We start from the raw sequence: 18,379 nt of genomic DNA, 5'->3' as shown, positions 1-18,379 counted from the left end.
TATATATATATATATAGCCGCTCTGGAGAAAACAGTGAATGCTACGGTGGTGATAGAGGTTGCTGGGGAATATTGGTGAACAGATTTGGCAAACGCTCAGTAAGCATTCGGGTTTGCTTTCTGGAGAGCATGAAAGGTTTTTATTTATAACATGTAGTGTTGTCAAAAAACTCGGTACTTCGGTACCAAGTCGGTACTAAAAAAAATGAACGGTTACGGTACCAGCTTTTCTAGGTACCGAGTACCGGGTTAATCCGGTTCTTGATGCGCTGTCTGAAAGGTGCAGAGTTGCGTCCTCTTCATAAAAACACATGGCGACCGGCGGCGCTGCTAATGCGTTGGCTCTGAATCCACTTGTTGACAAGAAAGGAGGAAAGAGCCACACATGAAAATATGTTGAATTAGGCTAATGTCACGTTGCCATAAAGGGCCGTTCACACGTTCACATAGCACGTTTTTTGCGCGTGCAAATTTCAAATGTAGGCGCGCGGGAAGCGCGCTCATAATAGAAGCGACGTGCGAGCTTGTTTTCCAGTCGCGTCACTGTTTATGGTTGCATAGCGGAGACACGCGAGAGCGAGCGCTTGTGGAGAGAAGGAGAAAGCTGTGCAAACTGCGCTCCCCGTGATGACGAGGAAGTATCAGCAAATCATTTATTGATTTCTAGCCCTTGCACTTGAAATCAGCTACAGCGTTCTCAAGTTTTGAAGACAGGCAAGAGTGACATTTTTGGCAGTTTTGGATTAAATAAAAGTAGGCTACAGTTAAGTCAAATAAAACATGTTTTATCTCCTGTATAGTTTGGTAACACTACAATAAGATACCATTCATTAACATTACTTGATGTGTTAACATCAACACATTGAGTGAACGATATATTTTTACAACATTAATTAATGTTTGTGAATGTTATTTAATACAAACACTTGATTGTTCATGTTTGTTCACTTCATTCATTGTGCATTAAATAATGTTAACAGATAAAACTTTTGATTTAAAAAATGTATTTAGTATATTTTTAAATTAACCCCAAGGAGAATAATTGCTAATGTATATAACTATGGTTTATTGTTAGGTCATTTTATCTAATGTTATCTAACAAATATAATCTTATTGTAAAGTGTTTTTAATACTACAGTTTCCATCTTTGTAACTGTGATATACACTTTAATATATGTAAATTTTATCTAAATTAAGCTTTGGTACCGAAATTGGTACCGAGAACCGTGGATTTTCACTGCTATTGGTACCGAATACTGAAATTTTGGTACCGTGACAACACTAATAACATGTTTTTTGCAGCGTTGAGCAATGCAGCCAATCACAGACATGTCCGTTGATCTCTTGAATGCAATAGCCAATCAGAGGTGTTTAAGCTAGTCAGAATACACGTACCGTTCAAAACAGTTGATACCCGATATTCCACACATTGGGTAGGTAGGTAACTATAAAGTTTACTCTAATCATAGAATATTGTAGGTACAAAATTAATAGTGTTCCAAAGAGATCTGCATGCTCGCAAATCCTTTCATTATAATAAAATAGACAATGCAAAAAAGAGATTAATTGTGTAGTGTAGACAGCTTCATTGATTATAACTGAGATTAAATCAGCTTTTTAGTGATTATAAAGAAAGCACTTTTTGAGTGCTGCATATATAATCCATGCAGAATTTGTATTAAAGTTTTGTTTTTCATGCTGCTAAGAGGACCAACGACCACACGCTGCAAAGTTAATATTTATATATTTTATTTAAAAGTACAATACAATTTGATGGTTCAGTCAATATTGTTTATTTGTTTTACTTTCAGTGTTATGTTTTGATTCAGTATATGTTTTAGAAACTATTGATTAATTAATCGGTTATTGGCAAGTACTGCCCAACTTAGTTATCAGTATCTGTAAAATCCAATATCAGTCGACCTCTAGTTCAAATAGCAAAATCTCTCCCAAACTCTTGGTACAGGATCAAGACTCCTCTTTTATCAGTTATTTGCGCTAGGTTTTATTGTACTGTATTTTTATTAGGTTTATTTGGTTTAGTTAGTACTTCATTATATGCACAGGAAGCATTTAATTGCCTTTATCTAATTTCTGTAGCTAAGTAAGTCACTCTGGATAAGAGCATCTGCTAAATATAAATGAGGCATTAGTCTGTAGTCCAAAGAGAGGTGACAACAACACCAATAAAGACAGATTTTACTCGCCACGGAAGGCTAGACGGATACCATGGTTCCGCTCTGACTTACTGTGCGTTGGTTGAATCCATACTGTACTCTTCTGTGTACCTGGATAAAGCAGACATGGGCGACACAAAAGGGGAGAGAGAGTTTTCAATAAAGGACACATGCAAATTATAAACATGCAAAAACATGCTGGAAAAGGCTGGGTTGACCACAGTCCTTCTGAAAAGCACTGCAAAAGAATATCAGACAGACCTCTGTCAAATGTGTTTTCATAGCCCCAGCGTTGCTCTGTGTGGCTATTTAGTTGGCACAAAAATGGATAATCATGATATGGATCACATGGAGGTTAGATGATGACTGTATTATCACAAACAACTTGATAAATTGAGAGCAATATTGCTTTAAATGATTGATGTACAATAATATTGCATCAAATATTGGTGTGTACAACTGTCAAATAGGTGCAATTGCAATACAACAGAAAATGCAAAAACAACTATTATACTAATAAACAAAGGAAACAGACATTCCTGAAGGAACGGGCTGAGTGAATATTTATGTCGAATGAACTGCATATTCTATCTGAATTTATGGGCCAAATATTCTCTGTGAATGGATTACATTAAATATTCCCTCTGTGTGGTGTGGTGACCAGTGCAGTATTTCAGCTGAACAACCACAGGGCTGTGAAGGGTTCATTACGTTGTAGCACCATCTCACTGGCACAAGGAATGCAGTGTAGCTGATCAATTTTGCTGGCAGAAATTTATATTAAGAGTCCAAAGGCAGGAGGCCATAACCCCAGATAACCCTAAACTCAAAAAGACTGCTGCATGTGTTTTCTCATGGGACGTGCATCTTGTGTGTTCAATGCATACTTATTAATCACAAATTGAAAAACCTATTATCTTAATAATATCTTTATCACCTAACTACACTGAACAGAATTATAAATGCAACACCTTTGTTTTTACCCCATTTTTCATGAGCTGAACTCATGTACAAGGCCTATTTCTATCAAATATTGTTCACAAATCTGTCTAAATCTGTGTTAGTGAGCACTTCTCCTTTGCCGAGATAATCCATCCCCCTCACAGGTGTGGCATATCAAGATTCTGATTAGACAGCATGATTATTGTACAGGTATGCCTAGAGTATGCCAATTTAGACAGATTTGTGAACAATATTTGAGAGAAATAGGCCTTTTGTGTACATAGAAAAAGTCTTAGATCTTTGAGTTCAACTCATGAAAAATGGGGGCAATAATTTTGTTCAGTGTACATAGTTAGGGTCACTAACATGACAAAATTTTATTAAATTACTGATTGTACCCTTCCTCATTACTGCATGTTTTACTCAAACATTAGTCTATATAAATGTATTCACTACATTCCAGTAAAGGCTAGTCAAGCGTACAGTAAGTGAAAAAATTCCTCTATTTCAGCACGTACTTCACTCTCTCTCTCTCTCTCTGAGCATGCACGAGTATGGTGGGACGAGTCGAGCGTGTTGTTAGAGTAAGAGTTAAAAACGTGGTGAAAATTAAATATTTATTTTCTATTTTTTCCCTCTTTTGGCTAAATTTAATACAAACTGATAAAGTATTGTATTAAAGGGTCTTTTCACCCAAAAATGAAATTTCCAACGAGAATACTTTTTGTGCAAACAATTTCTTCTCTTCCGTGTCAGTCTCCTAAGTTGATCACATAGTAAACACAGTGCAGAGTAGAGTCCTGCGCGGGTCTGTTTTCTTCATCCCGCTCCCGCCCGCGCCCGCCGAATTTTTGACCATTACCGCCCGCTCCCGCAACGTATGTGTTACACTCCCGCCCGCTCCCGCAATATGTATGTCCACTCCCGCCCGCACCCGCAAAACTCGGAGAATTTATTCCCGCACAATAATAGAGATGCACTGACTTTGTGTCTTCTCCCGTCCCGCAGGAAAAAAAAACGCGTATTTGTATTGCTATTGTTAAAGAGATTGGGGTTGTTGGTTTCGTTTCCCTGGCCTGCATGTATTCTGACGCACTGATCAGGAAGATGAATAGTAAATGTCAGACTTGCCTTGCTCAGGTTTTGTACTGTAAATACCTCGTTTAAGGTTCTTTTCCACATCATTGACATCTCCATCATGTCGTTAGGCTACCTCCCAATCCCGCAGGGGTTTTATTTGTCCGCCCATTCCCGCCCGCAGCAAAGTTCAAACCGCCCGCTCCCGCGAGATTTGCGTTGGGTCCCGCGGGACCCGGCGGGACTCAATCCCAATGCAGCCCTCTAGTGCAGAGCTTCTGGGTTCTCCGTCAGAACAGCGGCTCATTATTGCCCAACGATGGACTATTTTTACAATATCTTTACTACCTTTCTGGACCTGTTGCAATCATGTTGCTGCTCATGGCTGGTTTAGAAACCTCTCGAATTCCATCAAAAATATCTTAATTTGTGTTCCGAAGATGAACAAAGGTCTTATTACACGTTATTTTATTCAGACAGCAGGTACTGATGTTTCTAAGTTCACCGGAGAACACATTAGAGATCTCGTTCCACAACCTCAAGTGCTTTGAATGTGAATATTTAGGCCACAAACGTTTCTCTTGCCCGCATAAGAAAGTGGATAATGAATAGCAGTTGCCTGTTGGTTCAGCTGAGAGCGAATCTTATAAATATATCAACAATACCGATACCGCGGAAACAAACAACAGAATAAAAGCGAAAGGCCTTCAGAGAAGGTCATCAGGCACAATTAGGTGAGTGAAAGAGCAGTGAGCAAGCTGGATGTAGTTCTGCTGTTGTCAGGCATTTAAGAGATGAAGTTGAGGATGTGGATAATAGTAAGAATGTGACTCATATGTACAGTCAGTAGAGGAAGGCTCAGTAGAGGGGAAGGACACTTTCACTGTACTGATAATAATATGAGAGATAATGAACGATAGTCTGAAGTGGCAGAGATGTCAAAAGTGATTAAAGAAGACTTCTATAGGCTACTGTAGCTCAAATGAATGAATTTCTTGATGAAACTAAGGGTAAAAGTGTTGAAGTGAGTGATTTTTTTCCAGACTTGGACAAGTTTATAGCATCTGTAATGTGGGCAAGAGTTAAGAGTTATGAAGAGCTTTCACAGCAGAAACGCTTAGACTAAAGAAACACATTACTGCAATTCAACAAAGAAATAGAACTAGGAAAGAGAGGCCAAAGAGGGGGAAAAACTACCGTAAGTAAACACTATGGCTAACATCTTCAAAGAACAACTTCTTGACTGTTTTCTCACTAATCTCTTTTTTTTAGGCCTTACAGGTGGGATCCCTCAATGTTAATGATGTGATGAGGGATAAGAGGAAGGCTAATACCATTATAGAATTTATCAGGTTAAAAAAATCTAGATGTGATTTTCTTGCAAGAAACTATGAATAATGGGTGGGGGAATGAGTGTGTTCTTAATCATGGGACTAACTTGAGTGCAGGAGTTTTTCCTTTTTTCTCCAGCCTTAAAAGTAAAAATTTTGCCTAAAACATTTATAAAAAAAAAAAAAAGAGGAACCACTTCATTGTTTCAGTGTGGGAAACTTGAAGCTTTGTTGTCTAAATTAAAAGAATAGTGTAAGATTTTAGGAGAAGTGTTCTCTTACGAGAGGTTCTCTCGTACTGCGTAATATCTTACGCTAGGGGAAAACCTCTTTTCCACGAGATATTGAAGCCAAAAATGATCCTTAATTTTGAATTAATGTAAAACGCGTTGCGACAGCATGCAGACATAGGCAAGACGGATCGCGTGCCTTTTGGCTGTCCTGCCGCAACTGCAGCAGCAGATGTCACGTCCCACCGAGACGGGCGTGGCCTGGGCCTATAAATACAGCTCGATGGGCTGATATAATCAGATTTTTCATCTCTTCAGCGAAGCTCACGCATCGCTGGATCCGGAGTGAAGAAGCTGCGTCGTCTGAGAAAAAGCCTTCTGCGGGACGAGCCTTTGCATCTGAAGCCGCTGGCCTTCACCTCGCCGCCTTCAGTCGCTGTACCTGCTAAGCTTTCTGGCGTTTATATCCTTTTACTTTGCCGAGTGTGTTCGCCGCTGCGACTCACACTCTCTATCTAAAAGAGCAGCGTCTTTTTAAAGATGCCTCGTTCCTGTGGCTATCAGCGTGCCGGATTTGAGGAGCGCTACGGACCTGGCTCTTCGCGCCGCGAAATCCACTGCACAGGCCATTGGGCGGAACATGGCTTCTCTCACCGTTGCTGAGAGACATCAATGGCTGACGTTATCTGAGATGCCGGACTCGGAGCGCTCCGCGTTCCTCGACACGCCCATCTCCCCAGCTGGCCTCTTTGGATCATCCGTCAAAGATTTCACGGATAGATTCGCTGAGGTTCAGAAGACGTCACAGGCTATGAAGCACTTCTTTCCAAAGCGCTCTGGCTTCGCAGCAGGTTGCCCAAAACAGCCGTCTGCTCGAAGCTCCCAGCCACAGCCTCCGCCCGCCGCCGCTTCACAGCGCCGTCAAGCCCGGGACCAGAGACCACGCTCTCGCTCTGCCGGCCGCCGCCCCCCTCCGCGTGAGCCCCGGCAAAAGATTGAGATAAAGCCCGAGGCCTCAAAGTCTTCCTAGCCCTCCTAGGAAAACGACGGTGTTTAAGTCTTGCCTGCACACAAATGCCGTTTTCACGGCGACCCAGATAAATCACATAAAGAATGGTCAGAGCGGGAGAAGCTTCTATACATAAACTGTCTGGAAATGATGGCAGTCGACAACGCGCTGAGGCGTTTTTTGTCCCCAGATAAAAAAAATCACCACGTCCTGGTCCGCTCGGACAACATGTCAGTGGTGCCCTATATAAATCCCCAGGGTGGCGTCAGGTCCCGAAACCTTTACAGGCTGACGGAACGCCTCCTGGTCTGGGCTCAGCACAATCTGCGCTCATTGAGAGCAGCACATGTGCCCGATCACCTGAATTTGGGACCAGATAGACTGTAAAGAAACAATGTTCCAGCAGGAGAATGGTCTCTGCACCCGCAGACGGTCCTACAGACGGTCAGCAGAGCCCAGGTAGACCTGTTTGCGTCCCAAGAGAACGCTCACTGTCCAAAGTTTTTCTCCAAGAGCAGGGATGCGCTGGCCCACATCTGGCCCCGCTGCACACTCTAAGCTTTTCCCCTGTCTCGCTCCTGCCTCAGATATTGGAACGAATCAGGGAAAACGGATGCTTAGTGCTACTTGTGGCTCCGCTCTGGAAAAACCAGGCTTGGTTCCCAGTTCTGATGCAGCTGACAAGCACTGCCCCATGGCCAATACCGATGAGGAAAGACCTCCTCTCTCTCGATTTGGCATCCTCGCCCGGAGCTGTGGTCCCTACATGCATGGGCCATCAACGGGTACCCGCTAACCTCCTGGAGGGAGTGTTAAACACGATCACGCAGGCTAGAGCCCCGTCTACTAGACGACTCTATTCCTCAAAATGGTCTGTGTTTTCTGGCTGGTGCAAAGCTCAAGGCTTTTCACCCCTAGACTGCGGGGTCACGGAAGTTCTCTCCTTCCTTCAAGAGCTACTGGATAAGGGCAGAACCCCATCCACGCTCAAGGTTTATGTGGCAGCCATAGCAGCGTTTACTAAACCAGCGACTGGCCAGTCACTGGGGAAGAGCGATCCGGTCATCCGCTTCCTTAAGGGAGCTAAGAGGCTGAATCCTCCCAGACCCCCCTTCAGTTCCCACGTGGGACCTTTCTATGGTTTTGGAAGCCATGAAAGGTACCCCGTTTGATAAAAAGATAAAAAGAAGTGCATCTTTACAATTTTTTAAGGGTCATTCATGTTCACACTAAGGATGATAACTATTACTTTATAATAATCATGCTAATTCTATGAGAACAGTTTCACACCACAGCTATAACAATAACACAGAGAAACCCTTTTTTTTTTTTTAGCTGATGAACAATTAAACAATTGACTGTTAATCAGAAAGCTATGCCATCTGCCACTTCATAGTCTTCATAGTTGGGTGACTTTGTAAAATCCACATTTCTTAAGGGTGAAAATGGTGCTGAAATTCAAATATACTGTTATCATTATTTATAAAAAAATCTTTGAGGCTCAGTGCAATTATTTACCAATTAGAATAGAGTGTTTCAGAGAGCCATCTCATTTACAGGTGACTGCAGTTCAAATCTGTTATTCCAGATCAGTTCATTTTCCACAATGCCTGCTTAACTACTTAAACTACAGGCATGAGTGGAATATCAACCTGTATGACTTTCTCTTTTCCGTAAAACACAAAAGGAGGATTTTTTAATAATGCACTGGATGCTCTTTTCCATGAAATTACAGTCAATAGGTTCTGGAGCTGAATTTTCAAGCTTCAAGGACAAGGGGAAAAAAGCACCACAAAAGTGTAATAATTGGTTCACACAACTCATCTGCTACAGTCCAAACATTTCATGATGGCTTCTGTCATTTCAAGTCTGACCATCTCTTGACCATCATAACATTGCAAACACATTCTTTAAAGCAGCAGACTCTGCCGTATGGATCCTTGAGAGCAAATGACTGGCTAAAAAAACGTTTGCTGTTGCTCCATCCAAAAAAACTGTCAGAACTTCAGTCTTCAAAATTATTCTACAGGGAACTGCTCCCACTTACATCCCCAGAAAATCAGGAAGAAACCAAACGACCAATCAAAATAAGTGACACAGGGAGCCACATACAGTATAATTTGTGCACAATAACAAGGTGTGGGATGATTTTAACAGTCTTCCAAAAACGGAGTGGATGAACCCTACCCCCATCCTAACAAACACACTCCCATTATACTGATTGCTGTGAGCCTGGCCAGGTGGAAGATTTTCAAGCTTTTTTAGCACTAAAAACACTTGTGTTCAAAGTTACCACAATATCATCTAAATCACAGTAACATCTGGGGCATCTTTATAAAGCTTTACACAACCATTATCCAAATAGCACGTCTAACACTTTGTGCCAATACAAAGTGTCATAAAATGTATGCTTTGATACAGGTAAAATTAGATACAGGATGATTTATGTCATATTTTCCAAACCCAAGTTCTTTAAAACAATGGAAAAAATATTTCAAGATCAAGCTGAATCATTTACTGTAGGGGTGCTTAATCTTACTGCTGGAGCTCAACTTTCCTGCAGAGCTGAGTACTAACCACACACACACACACACACACACACACACACACGTTGGGTTCCCATATTTTATGGGGACTTTCCATAGACGTAATCATTTTTATACAGTATAAACTGTGTATATTCTATCCCCTAACCCTACCCCTAAACCCAACCCTCACAGAAAACTTGCTGCATTTTTACATAAAAAAAACATAATTTAATATGTGTTAATTTAGTTAGCCATATCCTATCAAAATGTGGAATAGGTGCTTTTAAAAAAAAACATTGTACTACAATTTTTGCCACTCATGGTGCCACTCATGGTGCGAGATGATGGACAGGCCAGCAATAGGCTCATGTTTAATTACATTGACATATAACAAGCAAATTTTTGGATTGTCAATGATTTACTTCACAACAATAATGTAATGCCATAAATTATCTTCACTCGAGAGCTTTTCGCGGCATATGCGGTGAACTGCATTTTGATTATAACATTAATTAATCATATAATGCAATTATATAATTTTTTTAATTAATTGACAGTCCTAATAAAAAGCAAAAATTAAATAGACAAATAAATGAACAAATAAATAATCAACACGCAAAAAGATAAATCTGTAAGAGTAGAATTTACAGATTCTCTGGAAACTGAATTACAATGTAACCCCAGACGTTTTCTTTCAAGGGAATTTTGACTCTGCATCATGGTGTTGATGCTATGGCTATGGGAATGTTAATACCTATGCCATACTGAAAAATGTCTACCCAACAAGATTGTGAATTTATGTACAAGTACAGACCCTTGTGGACAAGCAAAATAAATTAAACCAACAGGACCTGAGAGCCTGGGGTTGTATCCATATCCAATTGTAAAACCTTATGAATGTGTGCAGAGAGTACCACCCTTCCGCAGCATAAACATCTTGCAAAGATGAACCCTTGAATAGTGTATTAGAAGAAACCACACTCCAAGTAGAGTGGGCTATGATCCCTAGGGGTGAAGCCAAGCTGGGTACCTCGTAGGCAAAGAAATCGCATCAGTAATAGCAATAAACACTGCCTGGTGACAACAGAACCTTAGCAGCCCCCCAAAGCAGTGCAAATCTCTTACAAAGTTTTGTTGAGAATTTATTTGTTAGAAGACTATTTAAAAGAATAGTTACGAAAGTTAAGATTACCAAGTTAAAATGAATAAGTTAACATTTAATACACAACACTAAGATTAACAGTTCATGTTTCAGATACATATGTGGTCAAAAACATTCATGTGTAATTATTATTTGTGAATTGACTTCATTTCCCAAGATGCATTGAGCAATGGTGAAAGGCACGTGATTCACGTGAAGTTTGTTTATGTTTGGTGATTTTGGCAACGGCCATCTTGTGAACGATTTGCTGAACAAGCACGCTGTATTTATCTTTGTTTCTTTTTCATTAAACGTCTAAACGAAGCAGCGTCTCTCATCGTCATTCCTAGTCTATAAGACGATAAATGTACATTTTTCGTGCCGGAAACCCGGGAAACAGAAGATTATGAGTGACGAAGACCACGGAGAGCGACCGGTCGGTATGGAACAACTTGAAAGGTCCAAAAGAAAGCGTCGGACGATACGGAGTTCTACAACGAGACTGCTAAACCAGATCGACGTCGAATTATTAAAGGGAGACAAGGATATCGACCGTGTGCGGGACATGTTAGCCGTGTTGTCAGCAAAGGAGGACAGTTTGCGCGAGCTGGACAGCTTAGTGGAGGAACACACTTCGCTAGAGGACGTGGATGCTGAGATTGAACTCGCAGAGGAATACAGAGACCGCGTCATCGAGATTAAAGCGCGAGCTCACCGAGTGATCCGAGAACATGAGACTGTGAGTAACCCACGACCTGCTCAGTCAAGCGATGGTAGTGCAAACAAACCAACAGTGAGACTGCCTAAGCTACACATTGATAAGTTTAGCGGAGATGTTAGTGTATGGCAGGAATTTTGGAGCCAGTATGAGACTGCTATTCATAGCAACAATGCACTTTGCAAAAAAGAAAAGTTTACCTACCTGAAAACTTATCTTACTGGAACGGCTGCAAAGGCAGTAGCAGGGCTTACACTGACAGACAGTAACTATGATGCTGCAGTTGAAATTCTCCAAAGCAGATTTGGAAGGAAAGATCTCATTGTAAATGCTCACATGTCAAAGCTTCTGAATCTCACTCCTGTAAAGAAATCATCTGATGTCAGTGCATTAAGGCAGTTATATGATGACTGTGAAATTCAAATCAGAAGCCTAGAGTCATTGGGAGTGGTATCAGACACATATGGCGGTATGTTGTGCCCAATATTACTCCAGATGATGCCAGACGACATGGCTCTTGAATACAGCCGTCACAGAGGAGATGACGATGAGTGGAATGTGCCTAATGTATTGAAGTTCCTGCAGAAAGAGTTTCAGAGCCGAGAGAGAACTTTACAAATGATGAAATCATACAACCAGAGAGAAACCCAGTCTGCTAACAAAACATGCGGCAAATCATATTCAGCCAGTGATGTGAAATTAAAGAAACCAAGCATGACATCTGCAGCTGCACTACACATTGCTGACCAGAAAATGCGAAACTGCCTGTTCTGTGATAGCACTGAACACAAATCTGAAAAATGTCCAGACCACACGGTGTCAGCACGCAAGGAAAAACTGAAGAAGCTTGGCAGGTGCTTTGTGTGTCTGGGGACCAAACACATAGCCAGGTTTTGCAGGTCAAAGGGCATGTGCCACATGTGGAGGCAGGCATCATGCAGCCATTTGTGAGAAAAATGAGACATCTCCACCTGCTGCGGTTGCCAACATTGCCAACATTGTTATTTCCTCAGTAATTCCCCAAGCGGAGAAAGACAAACCTGACATTGAGAACACTGTGCTGCTACAAACTGCCAAGGCATGGGTTGTAGGACCCACAAGCAGGAAGATGGTCCGCTGCTTGCTAGATGGAGGTAGTCAGGGGAGTTTTGTGCATGAGAATGTGGTGAAGGCGCTGCAGCTACCTGTTCCGAGGAAAGGGACACTCACTCTTCACACATTTGGCTCCTCTGCTCCAACAACGGTGAGTCGCAATATAGTGAAGCTCAGCTTGGAGAATGTATGGGATAATCAGCAGGGAATCGAAATCGAGGCAGTTGTCACCCCCAAAGTGTGCACAGCGCTGATGAAAGTGCCTGGTGAACACATACAAAGAGAAATGAAAAGCAGAGGTCTTCAACTAGCAGACTGTGCTGGAGATGATAAACCTGAACTTTCTGTGTTAATTGGCTCTGATTATTACTGGCAGATAGTATCAGGCAGAGTAGAGAGACTGACAAAGAGCCTAGTGGCACTGGAGAGCATTTTCGGATGGGCAGTGCAAGGCCCAGTAGCAGTGTCCGGCATGACAGAGACGACCTGCATGCATATTCAGCTCAGCGAGGATGCACAGATTGATAAACAGCTGCATGCATTCTGGGAGCTTGAGTCCGTGGGCATCACAAGTGAGAAGTCTGAGAGCCCAGAGGATGTAGAAGCGTTGCGGCGGTTCGAGGAAACCTCCATCTTCAAGGATGGGCGTTACCAAGTGGAGTTGCCATGGCGACAACATCATCCTCCACTTCAAGACAATTACCGCATCGCAAAAAAGAGACTTGAGAGTTTGAAAAGGAAACTAAGCAAGGATGTCACACTCTACAGCAGATACAATGAAGTTGTGGAGGACTACTTAAAACAAGGAATGGCAGAGGACGTGCCAAGGGAGCATGCATCATCACAAGGCAGTCAGACGCATTACTTACCTCATCACGCGGTATTGAGAGAGGATAAGGCGACAACAAAACTGCGGGTTGTGTTTGATGCGTCCTCCCACGAAAATAAAAGTCCCTCGCTAAATGACTGTCTCTTAACAGGTCCCAATCTGAATCCAGATCTGATGAGTATTTTGATCAAATTTAGACTGCATGAAATCGCATATATGGCAGATATCAAGAAAGCATTTCTGCAGATTTCACTCTCAGAAAGAGATCGGGACGCTGTAAGATTTCTGTGGTTCATGGGACCGTCAACAGAGGAGAAGGACGTGACGATACGCGCGCTCAGAATGACAAGAGTGGTGTTCGGAGCTTCATCAAGCCCATTCTTACTCGCAGCCACCATTAGGAAGCATTTAAGACAGTATGAGCTAGAACACCCACATGTGGTAGAAGTCCTTAGCTCCTCACTCTACGTCGATGATTTTATTTCAAGTGCAAGTGAGGTGACCAAGGCACATACAGTGACAACGACAGCCAGGAACATTATGTCTGCTGCAGGCATGGAGCTATGTAAATGGATGACAAACTCTCCTGAGCTCAAAGAAAAATGGCAGGAAAGCTTGATGGATTGTGCTGTGCAACCAGAATCACACGGGTCTGCGCTGAAGGTGCTGGGTATGGTGTGGAGACCGGCCACTGATGATTTTGTGTTCGACCTCAGGGGGCTGCTTGATATTCTGAAAGAAAGAGAAAACACAAAACAAAGTGTTCTGCAGTCTTCTGCTCGCATTTTTGACCCTCTAGGATTCCTGACTCCTTACACTATCAGGATTAAGTGTTTGTTCCAAGAGATGTGGGAGAGAGGGCTCAAGTGGGACGAGGAACTGCCACCTGATCTGACGAAGAAATGGCAACAGTGGTGTTCAGAGCTCCCTCAACTGCATCAGGTCTCAATCCCACGATGGTACCAAACACACATACCACAGCAGGACGGTCAAGAGTTAAAGCTACATGTGTTCTGTGACTCGAGTGAAAGGGTGTATAGTGCAGTTGCTTATCTTCAAGGAGAAACAAAGGAAGGAGAAGTGACCATAAGCCTGGTTGCATCCAAGTCCAGAGTGGCTCCACTCAAAAGGATGACACTGCCACGCCTGGAGCTAATGGGTGCTGTTATAGCAGCCAGGCTGGGGAACACCCTCATGAAAGCACTGCAGCTAGACAAGACACAACTCAGACTATGGACAGACTCAATGATAGTGCTGCATTGGATTTGTGGTTCTGCTCATAAGTGGAAGCAGTTTGTAGCAAATAGAGTCACAGAAATCCAGTCTCTGACTGACCCACAGTCATGGTCTCACTGCAAAGGGAAAATGAATCCAGCTGACCTCCCCACCAGAGGCCTAACTGTGCAGGACCTGAAGCAGAGCACATTGTGGTGGAATGGTCCTTGTGTTCTGATGTCACCTGATCAGTTAGAGAGCACTCAGGAAGATGTTCAGGAAGATGAGGTAAGGTCTGAACTCAGATCCAAATACCAGATTGCTGTACAGTTTGTTAAGCAAGACCAAGACTTCTTAAGCCCTGTTTTATGTCTGGAGAGGTACAGCAAACTAAAAACAGTGCTCCGGGTGACAGCCTGGATAAAGAGGTTTATCTACAACACCCGCTCAAGCACAAAAATCAGTGGTGAACTGACGGCAGAAGAGCTGAATGAAGCAGGAAAAAACTGGATAAAGGTGATTCAGAACCAGAGTTTCAGCTCTGAAATTGATTTGCTGAAAGCAGGGAAATGTCCCCACACTGATTCCAGGATCCGAGAGCTAAAACCATTTCTGGATGAAGAGGAGCTGCTCAGTGTGGGAGGAAGGCTCCAGCATTCTGATCTCTCTTACAGAGAAAAGCACCCTTGGATTTTGCCCAACAACCACCGATACACAGAAATGTTGGTGCAGTATGAACACGAGAAGATAATGCATGCAGGTGTACGAGACACTTTAGTGCAGATAAGAGAGAAGTATTGGGTTTTGAGGGCACGACAGGTAGTGAAGAAGGTTGTGTCCAGATGTGTACTCTGCAAGAAATTCAAGGCAAAGGTTGGGCAGCAGACTACCGCGCCACTGCCAAGAGACAGAATAACAGAGTCCCCGCCATTTGAGATCACTGGTGTGGACTTCGCAGGGCCACTCTATGTGAAGACACAGAACGTCATGACAAAAGCGTATATAGCACTGTTCACTTGCGCTGTAACCAGAGCGGTGCACTTAGAGCTGGTCTCGGATATGTCTACAGAGAACTTCTTGCTAGCGTTGAAAAGATTCATCTCGAGAAGAGGATTATGCAAGGTGATTTATTCAGATAACGCCAAGACGTTCAAGAGAGCGGATCAAGATTTGAAGGAGCTCTGGAAAGGCATTAAAGATCCACAGCTACGGGAGTTCTTCTCTGAGAAGGGCATCACCTGGCGGTTCATCGCTGAAAGAGCAGCCTGGTGGGGCGGATTCTGGGAGCGGCTGGTAAGGTCAGTCAAAATTATTCTCAGAAAAGTGCTAGGCAGAGCTAAACTCAACTTTGAAGAAATGTGCACCATTCTGACTGAAGCTGAAGCCATAATAAACTCGAGGCCGCTCACTTATGTGCACAATGATGTGGACGAGCCAGAGCCACTAACACCTGCTCATTTCTTGGTGGGCCAGAGACTGAGCTGCTTGCCTTCTAAGCCATGTACAGCTGAGACTAACCATCCAACAGCGAACAAGGAGGAGATGAACAGGAGGTGGCGCTACCGACAAAGACTTATGACCAACATCTGGAACCGATGGCGGAGAGAATATTTGCTGGATTTGAAGTCGGCTCATCGCTGCAACACCCCACGGTCTTCTCTGCTAAAGGTCGGAGATGTTGCACTCATCGGAGAAGATAACACCCCAAGACAAAGCTGGAAGCTAGGAAGAATTGAGGAATTGTTTCCAGGTCGTGATGGACTTGTGAGGTCATGTGCAGTTCGCACGAGTTCAGGGACTGTTCTGCGGAGACCCATCCAGCTTTTGTATCCTTTGGAAATTATATAAACTGTAGTTTATGGGGGGGGAGGATGTTGAGAATTTATTTGTTAGAAGACTATTTAAAAGAATAGTTACGAAAGTTAAGATTACCAAGTTAAAATGAATAAGTTAACATTTAATACACAACACTAAGATTAACAGTTCATGTTTCAGATACATATGTGGTCAAAAACATTCATGTGTAATTATTATTTGTGAATTGACTTCATTTCCCAAGATGCATTGAGCAATGGTGAAAGGCACGTGATTCACGTGAAGTTTGTTTATGTTTGGTGATTTTGGCAACGGCCATCTTGTGAACGATTTGCTGAACAAGCACGCTGTATTTATCTTTGTTTCTTTTTCATTAAACGTCTAAACGAAGCAGCGTCTCTCATCGTCATTCCTAGTCTATAAGACGATAAATGTACAACAGTTTTCAGCAATAACAGAGCCTTGAAAGTCTTAAACTCCTCTGAGGCTAAAATGGAGCATCTAAAAGCCTTCCAAGACTACAGCAAGGTCCCGGGAAAGAACTCGCGGTCTGCAGATAGACCTCAGCCATCTAGCATTGCGCAAAAACAAGATACCATGGGATGCCTCCCTATAGAAACTCCATCAATGTGAATGTGGCTGGCTGAAATAGCGGCCATGTAAACTTGTGTGTAACAGGGACCCGAAAGACGTTCCAGTAGGAACCAACCGGGAAGTGGACTGGGTCAAATTGGTCCAAGACGCCACCTTAGAGCATAGTTTCCTTTTAAAGTGAGCTCCAGCATTTAAAATGGTCACACTTGTGACAGCAACCATGTGTATCCAGATGACCCTAGACCAAGGATGGCAACTTCGGTCCTGGAGGGCCACTGTCCTACAGAGTTTAGCTTCAACCCTAATCAAATACACCTGAACAAGCTAATCAAGGTCTTCAGGATTACTAGAAAGTTACAGGCAGGTGATTTTTTCAGGGTTGGAGCTAAACTCTGTAGGACTGTGGCCCTCCAGGACCGAAGTTGCCCATCCCTGCCCTAGACGGTCACCCAAGACTGTTATGAGGGGAGCCATCCACCATAACGACAGCAACGTGCCTCAAGTGTAGGATCCAAGGTGGAAGCCAGGGTCTGTCTGAAGCAGCCACGCGTAAACCTGTGACCCAAAAAGGGTACTGGGATGGGTCCAAGTAGCGCTGATCGCACTTTGATGCGACGAGACAGCACCTTAGAGCATACAGTTTTAAGGGGGTCGCGGGGGACGAGAAGCGCAGCACCTTGTTCAAAATTCTGCCGCGCCACAGAGTGCCATTTACATAGTTTTATATTAAATTTAATTTATTTGTCTCAAATCATTGTTAATGTATATACTGACTTCACCCTGTGCTGCAATATACATTTAGTTTTACATTCATTTACAGAAATCAGTTGCTTGAATGAAAATTGCTGATGTTATCTGATTTTCAGGTGATATTCTAAATTCATTCAGTTAACGGATGCTCTGAGGTAAAGTGTTCAGACTGCAGACTTAGCAACGATTGTATTTAATTGTACAGTACAATCATAACATAGTACAGACATTATCTTAATTCCATAATGTCCTTAAACATAACAATATTGTTGGCCATAAACTGAGAAAGTGCGCATCCAGTGTGAGATACCTCGAGTTGTCCTAGACGCGACGAGGCGAGGCGCGGTGCTTCACGTCCGATGTGCAACCCCCTTTAGAGGGAGCCTCCAGCATTTAAAATGGTCTCAACAACCTACATTTAGAGACCAGAATCTATGAACCAATCCCCATAAGGGTAGCCCCATTGGGTTACACACTAGACAGCCACCCAGGACCTCTAGGAGAGAGGCCTTCACCGTAATGACGACAGCAACATGACTCAAGTGTGGGACCCAAGGTCGAAGCCAAGTGTCGAACAAGTGTGGGACCCAAGGTCGAAGCCAAGGTCTGTCCACATAGTTCCTCTACAGGATATCTACTCCTTGGCCCATTTATCTGACCAAAAGATGATTAAAGTGCATTTTCATTATGTACATAATTAAATATTATTTCACTGTTTTGGGGTTTTCTTCAGGGATATTCACCATTCAAAGTGAAAACTTTGATTCTCAAAGTGATAATGAGGACAGCAATTAAGAACACCTTTGGATATTAGAAAGGAAGAGGTTGTAAAATAAAATAAAATAAAATAAAATAAATGGTTAACCATAAAAACTATGGTTATTCTCTCTTATTTGGTCTTATTAGGCGGATCAACTGAAATTACATGCGG

The 18,379-nt window shown here is 42.7% G+C and overlaps 1 protein-coding gene across 13 annotated transcripts in view; it reads right to left on the bottom strand.

Annotated features, from left to right (window-relative positions):
* Positions 1–18,379, bottom strand: part of kcnt1b (potassium sodium-activated channel subfamily T member 1b) — a 104,359-nt gene that overhangs the window by 58,603 nt on the left and 27,377 nt on the right. Inside the window, exon 2 of one of the 13 annotated variants that reach the window (XM_056236969.1) lies at positions 2,250–2,288. The exons of the other annotated variants lie outside the window; for them this stretch is intronic. Within the exon in view, the coding sequence (XP_056092944.1) occupies positions 2,250–2,288 (39 nt within the window). The remainder of the gene's footprint in view (positions 1–2,249; positions 2,289–18,379) is intronic. 13 annotated transcript variants of the gene reach the window in all.

Source organism: Rhinichthys klamathensis, unplaced genomic scaffold, assembly GCF_029890125.1.
Source record: "Rhinichthys klamathensis goyatoka isolate OS25496 unplaced genomic scaffold, OSU_Roscu_1.1 h1tg000019l_1, whole genome shotgun sequence".
Classification (NCBI taxonomy): domain Eukaryota; kingdom Metazoa; phylum Chordata; class Actinopteri; order Cypriniformes; family Leuciscidae; genus Rhinichthys; species Rhinichthys klamathensis.
The sequence above is the reverse complement of the archived record's forward strand: the minus strand, read 5'-3'. Positions and strand labels throughout refer to the sequence as shown.